At 50.9% G+C, this 7,745-nt stretch overlaps 1 protein-coding gene across 1 annotated transcript; it reads right to left on the bottom strand.

Moving 5' to 3' along the window:
* Positions 1 to 5,982: 5,982 nt before the first annotated feature.
* LOC131332865 (uncharacterized) lies at positions 5,983 to 6,675 on the bottom strand. The gene has a single exon (XM_058367176.1). It carries the CDS (start codon positions 6,673 to 6,675, stop codon positions 5,983 to 5,985), a length of 693 nt encoding a protein of 230 aa, XP_058223159.1.
* Positions 6,676 to 7,745: the final 1,070 nt, after the last annotated feature.

The raw sequence follows: 7,745 nt of genomic DNA, 5'->3' as shown, positions 1-7,745 counted from the left end.
AATTTCATGTTCTCATTTTTTGATCAAACGAGCATACTCCTCAATTTCTTGTCTCTTCTTATCAAGAATGTCTTCGCCACGGTATACACTTCTGGAGTGTGCAATCGATTCATCCCCTCGATGGGATTTAGTCCTTCTCGTGGACTTCGATGCCGTCTCTCCATCTCTATTTTTGGAGTTGCCGTGGATAGTAAGGGGGTGGCCCTTACTCGTGGTCCTCTTGTGTCCTCCTTCGGGCTTTCTCGGAGCCCCGGGTGGAGACTTATCTCCTCCTCCAATTAACACATCCTTTGGGTCGTGTGGCGTTGCTGGATCTATTTCCACCATGGTCGTATTTCAAAGGGAACTCTTTCGTTTCCCACAGACGGCACCAAGTGTAGGTGGACAAATTCAAGTAGTGCTTTGAACAGCACTGGAATGCTACGGCTTCACGTGCCTCTTGAACGTAACCCTAATTTGTCAATGAAACCCCTGTCCTGCAAAACAGACAAGGAGTGAGTGCACCTTTGCCTCTCGTGGCAAAGGCCCTCCGATGCCTTTGTTAGTATCACGTACTAGCAATCAAACCCTAATTATCAGTAGGAAAGCAACAAGAATACTGTATATTGCGTACCTTTTACCTCTAGGTTTACCTCATATTTATAGATTTATGGATGCTTGCTGCCCAAGTATCCATATTGCCCTAGGTTTCCTACCTCGTATAGGAAAACTAGGATCTCTTGGATTCTGGTTCCCTTATCAGTTTATTTCCTTTAATCCTTGTAGGACTCTTTCCATAACAAGCCGAACATCCCATACTCGTTGGGTATCTTTTTTAGATCCTATATTCTTGGGATCTCATCCCGTAACGGAATACCAGTGATTCTGGACACTTCTAGAATGTTCCCTCTAATAGGACTTCTCTCTTTGTTCGGCCATCTCATGGCCGAACAGACGGCCTGGACCAGTTACTTCACATGTAACTGGTCCTAAGGAAACAATTTGGACCATATCCTTTCTAAGGAGCTCTCCTCCTGTTTGGCTCTCTCTTGCCGAACAAGTTTCTTGAACAGTGGCATCTCATGTCATTTTCCTTGTATTTGGTCCAATAACGTCTCGTGTTATTGCACCGAGAATTGTACAACCTCTCTGGACCATTGACTTTTCATATCACTGGTCCATAGCGCGTTGACCTTTTCTTTAACCGTGCTCGGGCTCATTTTGTACCTGTTCGGGAATACCTCCCTACATATATCTCGATTAGCCGCATGGTATTCATTTGGCCACCTTCAAGGATAGCGTTTGCCAAACCCCGGGAAATGTTGAGCGAGCTGGCCAGCAGTTTAGGCATGCTTGTTTGATAAGGCAGAATGACAAGTGTAGAGGACGAATAGGTCCGGAGGTATGCCTGGAATTCCTCAACGGTCGGACACATCTCGTCATCGCCAAAATGAAAGACATGGACGTCAGGGTCCCAGAATCTGAGAGCAACCCGTAGGAGCGCCGGGCGGAGCGGCACATGTCGAAGAAAGCGGAACGAAGCGAGGCCGTGATATTGGAAGTTGAGCCAGTCGACACTTAGAAATTGCGCCAACCAGGGCCTAAGCAAAGTTGGGAGGGGGTTATCCATGGCAAATGTTGAAGTATACTGAGGAAAAGAGAAAGCAGAGCAAGCCGTGGAGGCCTCAATGTAATCCCTCTGCTTTATAGGCCTTGGCCTTTCCTTCCCATTACCAAAGATCCATGCAAGCATCATGCTAATGTCCAAGACACAATGCCGCAGGGTACACTGCCTTCTGAAGGCTCAGAAACCGTGTGAAAATCGTGTGGGGGTAAAAGCAAAGGTGGCCTCTGAAAAAGGACAGTTGGTCAGTCAAGTGGATCTGGCATTCAGAAACCTGGCGTACGCCAGTTCATAATTGGCGTGTCCGTGTTCCCCACTTACTGGCGTACGGGCCTAAACTTCTGGCGTACGCCAGTAGGGTTCACCAGAAAACAGTTTGCAGCAGCTACTGCCTCCGCATGTTCGTTTTCAATTCCAGGGCTGGCTTTGGCCGTTTGATGGCTCCTACAAGTCACAAACATCATTTGAGACTATGGTAAGGCGCCGGATTCAGAAAGCCATGCCCGATGAAGATTTTGGACCCTCGGTGGCCCGTTTCAAGCTAAAATCAAGGATACGGGAGGTCAAATCTCGTTTTAGGGGCTTTTGCCAAGTTTTGTCATACCATACATGTTACATAGGCCTTATGTGACTGTGTGGGGGTGTTGGTTTTGGTCCGGGACCATATCGAGTCGTCATTGGTGTCTTATGTCCGTTTTTTGTGGCATTTTTAGCTTTTTCTTGGTATTTTTCCTCGCACCGGGACAATTCGGCCGGTTTTGATGGTTAGTGCAAGTCACCATACATCTATGTTACCTTTCAAAAAGGGTCAGTTTCCTTCATTTAGGAGAATGTCGGGTTTTGGCCTTCCGGCGCCCAAAACTCCCGTATCCCTTGCGTGTTTGGGATACGTGTCGTATCCTAGGACTTTTTGTCCGTCTTTTCTTCGAGCTAAGTCAATTATGTGCATATACAAGTGTCTTTTGTCGATTCAGAGCATTCGTCAATGCATGTTAGATGTTAATGGAGGGTTTTATCCTTTTCCTTTATAAAATCTCATCAAAGCAAAGGAAAACGATAAACAGAAAATGCATATGTTATATACTACTGTGTCAAAGCCTAATGGTAGGAATGTATCAAGTATCGAAGCGGCACAATGGCCCGGGCAGAACTAAACGCATCAGGGCACACTCGCCCAAAGGTCAAAAGGCACGCAGGCCCAATCCAAAATGTCAAAGTATCAAAGTGTCTGGCAAAATAGACTAAGGCTCGGTGATAGCCCTTAGTCATCAAAAAGGTCCTCCTCGTCATCGTCCTCCTCGCTGTCCTCTACCTCTCGAGGGTCTACCCGGAACCTGGGGTCGCTCGCCGAGTCAGAGCCGCTGCTGACGGACGTCCCTTCCTCTTCTTCTTCTTCCTCTGCCTCTTCCCCTTCTCTCCTTTTCTTCTGTGAGGGTCCCTCGGCAAGCCTTTTCTCTGCAGGCCTCTTCCTCAACTCGCAGCGGAATTGGAGCTCCTCGCTAGCCGGAGTGATTTGCACTCCTCGTTCCACCCTTGCCGCTGGCCGAGAGGAGCTCGAAGCTGCCTTCTTTGCTGGAGGAGGCCGCACGCTTTTTCTCCTAGGAGCCGCCCTGGCGTGTCCCTGCATGGTCATTTAAAGTCATTTCGCATACTTTGTGCATATTGTATATATTGAAATGTTGAGTGCAGGAAATGTCAAAAGCAATTCTAGTCAAAAGTAAAGGGGAAGGTTATACCTGAGGCTGCTCAACGGGAGCCGGAGCTGGAGGTGGGTAGTGCAACTGCAGAGAGGCGCCGCCGGCTATCCTATGAAACTCTTTCTCCATGGCCTTCATCAGGCGAGCGGCCTCCCGTACCCATTCTATCGGAGCCTGCGATACAATTTTGGGGCAAAGTCAAAATACAAGCCAAGTGTACATGCTGAAAGTAAAGTACGGAAACTACAAAGGGGGACAGAATATCATACCGGCCCTGTGATCTCTGCGGGGTCTATCCTGGCAGGCTCGAACTGAACTACGGCCTCCTCTCTTTCTGCGTCCCGTACTGCTAGAGTCCAAGAAAGCCGAGGCAACCCGGTCGCTGTGGCATAGTCGCTCCTCTCTCTCGGCCGAGCTGCCCTGCTCTCCCGGCTCCGCCTCTCCTCGCCTGCCTCAAGTGCCTCGCTCTGCATGGCAACATGCTCCAACACTCCAAGCGGCCTCGCCAAGCGCTGCCTCCGGTAGACAGCATAGTCACGCTCGGGCCTCAGAAAAGCAGCAAGCCCGGCTGGAACAGTGATGCGCCTCAGCTCGGCCAAAGTGTGCCTGTCCGTGTGAGAAGCGTGAGGAGGAAGTGGCCCAGGAACCTGGAACTCAAGGGAGCCCAGTGACTGCCGTGTCGCCCGGTCACCCAGGTACCACCGCCACCCGAGAGAAGATTCCAGCAACACCCGGCTCGCTGTCACCGCCCTGCTCCGTACTAGGTACTCAGGCTCAGGCTCGGCGTTGCTCCATGGGTTCCACTCCACTTGCAAGACAATGGCACAGATTATAAGGCATCAGCGACAGCATTAAAGCAATTCTAAGGGCAGAATAATCAATTTGACATGTTGCTTACCTGAGTGCCAGACAGCTCGTCGAGGTACGTCCGAAAGGCTAGGAGGCTCCCTCTCGACTTCTTCTTGCCGCTATACATGGGACCCCAGATCATGGCGCGAGGGAGCATCCACTGGTTCGGGCACTTGTTCTCTGGCGGGTACATCTTCAGCACCTCGTAGGCCCACAGCTGCAAATGGTCAGACAATCGAAGCATCAGAATACAGTTCATATGCGAATTAAATACGAATGCAAGAATTGGAAAAGCGGGAAGTAAATGACAAGTTTTGTTTCTTACCTCCCACACTCTCCAATAGCCGGCTGTCGCCTTCTTCCCCCGTGAGAACGCCCCCATGAAACCGTAACAGGTACCCAGAGCTGCTCCTCCCCAGTCAAACCTCGAAGCTGTGCCCAAGTCATAGAGGGCCGGCAAGTAGGACAAGTGCACCGTGGATCGCTTGTTCGGGTACAAGGTAGCCCCGAACAAGTACAGCAAGTAGGCCCTCACCATCTGCTCCGCCTCCAACTCCGAGTCCGGCTCCCTCCCGTGCAAGTACCGCTTGAATTGGTCATAGTGGACGGTCTCCGCCTCACCCGTCGGCGCCTGCCCCAAAAACCACTCCAAAGCCCTGGGATCCCTGTAGATCTCCGAGTCAAACGGGATAGGCTCTCCTCCTACCCTCAAGCCAGTAAGTGCTGCAAAGTCGGATGGCGTCACCGTCAACTCCCCAATCGGCAAGTGGAAGGTGTTCGAGGAATCCCACCACCTCTCAGCCAGTGCTGTCAGCAGAGCGTGGTCGCTCTTCACGGCCGTCAAAGTGAGGATAAACGGCCGGAACCCTGCAGCGTCAACTAGAGCCCTGACTCGCTCGGGCAACCCCCGGTACAACTCGAGTGAGCTCGCTGGACCTCCATGGCCCCAAGTGCTGGCTGCTCCTCTCTGCACACAAAGACAGACAACAAAAGAGTTTCATCAATAATTGCAATTCAAACAGCCAATCGAATTCAGAATTTTGAAAAGTAACTCTACAGGCGAAACAGGCATCGTAAGGGTCGAACAAAGTTACCGGGCACTTGTATTATCCTATCCAGTTCTGCTATCAGGCGAATCAATTCAAAGGTATTTCTCAGTCGAGTTCCGAGCCATAAGACCTTATTTCTCTCAAGGCACATCTCTCAGTCGATTTCACAAGTATTCTGTTTATCAATGTGGTCGATTCAAACTATTGGATGCGCCATCCAGGCGTTCAACGAGTTATGGCAATCTACCTAGTCGAGTTCAAGTTCAAAGGTCAATCTTATCAAGTCGAGGCAGTTTGTGTTTGATTTAAGTTTGGCACCAACGGTTCTGTCGAAGTCATGGGCATTCTACAAGTCGATTCACCTACTTCAAGTGTTCTATCATTCAAGTCATGTTTCGAAGTCGAGGCATGCTATTCAAAGTTCTACTAACTCAGTCAAGTTACAGTTCAAGGTTCTAGCCTGCATGCATTACAAGTCAAGCTACGACAGTTCAAAGCTACATATTGATTCAAAAGACAAGGCATGCATATCAAAATGAGTTCGAAGGAACACCTGCGCCCAATCCACGGACAGGTGTCTCTGTGGGTCTCTCAGTATAAGCTCTGCATCGTAGGTCTCCCTCAAAGGTGCAAGGCTCTCGATCCCAAACGGGATAACACGTGTGGCTCGGGCAAAACGTACGTGGCCGCGTCAAACCTAGCACGGGGTGCCAGCCGTATGGACTCTGCAAGCGTCACAGCCTGCTCAAAGGACCATACCTCCCCCTAAGCCTCCTCGGCTGCCTCAGTCTCCTCCTCGGCCCTGGCCCTCTCGGCCTCTTCTCTCAAACGCTCCTCCTCCTGGGCCCTCTCCACCTGCCGGAGCCTGTCCTCTTGCGCTGCCAGCACTGCAGCCACAACCCCCGAGTTCTCCCCGGAGCAAACGACCGAGTTCCTCCTCAGACACAGACTCGGCGAAGTCCCCCCGAGTGATGGGTACGTGCACCGAAGACCCTACTGCAGGCCGAAACTCAACCCCTTCCATGGGTACCTCTCCGGATACACCCTCCTCAACCACGGGACCCTTGCCCCTCGCCGGATCTCTCACCGGTGTCTCCGGTCGACCACCATCATCACCACTGCCATTGCCACTGCCGCCGGTTCCAACCGAGGCCAGACCCGTGATCACTAAGCCCTCTACCCCACTACTTGGATCCAATCGACGAACCCGTGGACCCACTATAACAACAGAACCTGGCGTACGCCGTATCCCTCCTGGCGTATGCCCCTCGCCGTCGCCACCAACCACCTCCAATGCATGGCCATCGCCACCACCAGTCTCGCCTGTAACCGCTGCACCAACGGCCGACGAGGCCTCTGCAGTTGATGGATCGTTGATTCGAGCCCCCATGATCTCGGCTTCATCCCTTGACCGAGCCTCGTCACCACCACCTCTATCACCGTCGTGACCCACACTGCCGCTTCCGGACTCTGCCATGGATGAATGTGAGTGAGTGGATTAGTGAGAATGATGAAAGATTGAGGGAGAAATTGGAGGTTTGAGAGAGTTTTCGAAGTGTTGGGAGTTCAAAAGTCGAAGAATGGCGGTTCCCTGCTTTCTGCAGCAGCTTATACGACGTATGGAACATTTGGGCCGGGTCTGGGTTGGATCTGGGCCGGTTCGACCAACGTTTCTGGCGTACGCCAGTATATGGATGCCGTACGCGCACTGTAGTTTGGGCCTCAGGCCCAACTCTCGTGCTAAATCCGGATTTATCTCCAAACCAAGGCCCAAGGGTGGCCCAGTTTCACATTGGATCACATAGGCCCATCCCCAAGCAGAGGTCCGTCCAATTTCAAGTCAACGACGATCTATTCGTCCAATTTCAAATCAACGATGATCTATCTGTCCAAAGTCCAAATCAATGGCGATCCACTCGCCCAATTTCAAATCAACGACGATCTATCCGTCCAAATTTCAAATCAACGGCGATCCACTCGCCCAATTTCAAATCAACGACGATCCACTCGTCCAAGTTCAAATCAACGATGATCCATTCGTCCAATTTCAAATCAACGACAATCCACTCGTCCAAGTTCAAATCAACGACGATCCATTCGTCCAATTTCAAATCAATGACGATCTATCCGTCCAAAGTCCAAATCAACGGCGATCCACTCGCCCAATTTCAAATCAACGACGGTCCACCCGTCCAGACGATCTATCCGTCCCACAGTATTCTTTCCCCAATAGAGTCGATGCTGTTGCAAAAAGGATCGTTCCCCAGAAGAGTCCACTTTGCGTAATCTGTCTGTCAAAGACAACGAAGCGGCGATCTATCCGTCCAAACTTCGAATCAAACAGGTTCTTCAAAACTCTCGTACTCTGGATAGCCTTGAAGAGGGTGTCTAGAAAACCTTTGACGTTACTTGTCTCCAGGCAATGGTGCTTCAAGTGCCGTCAAAGGGGGGCTTCTGTAGACACCCCATTCTGGACTGTCCAGATAACGTTATTTGTCGATCTTTTATTACCCCAATGATGATTATAGTCGAGAACAGTCTGAGGAC

The sequence above is a fragment of the Rhododendron vialii genome, chromosome 7a (assembly GCF_030253575.1).
Source record: "Rhododendron vialii isolate Sample 1 chromosome 7a, ASM3025357v1".
Taxonomy (NCBI): domain Eukaryota; kingdom Viridiplantae; phylum Streptophyta; class Magnoliopsida; order Ericales; family Ericaceae; genus Rhododendron; species Rhododendron vialii.
The sequence above is the reverse complement of the archived record's forward strand: the minus strand, read 5'-3'. Positions and strand labels throughout refer to the sequence as shown.

What these genes read in the sequence shown, in the direction of transcription:
- LOC131332865 (XM_058367176.1), bottom strand. Translation starts at nt 6,675, where the DNA reads ATGGCAGAGTCCGGAAGCGGCAGTGTGGGTCACGACGGTGATAGAGGT.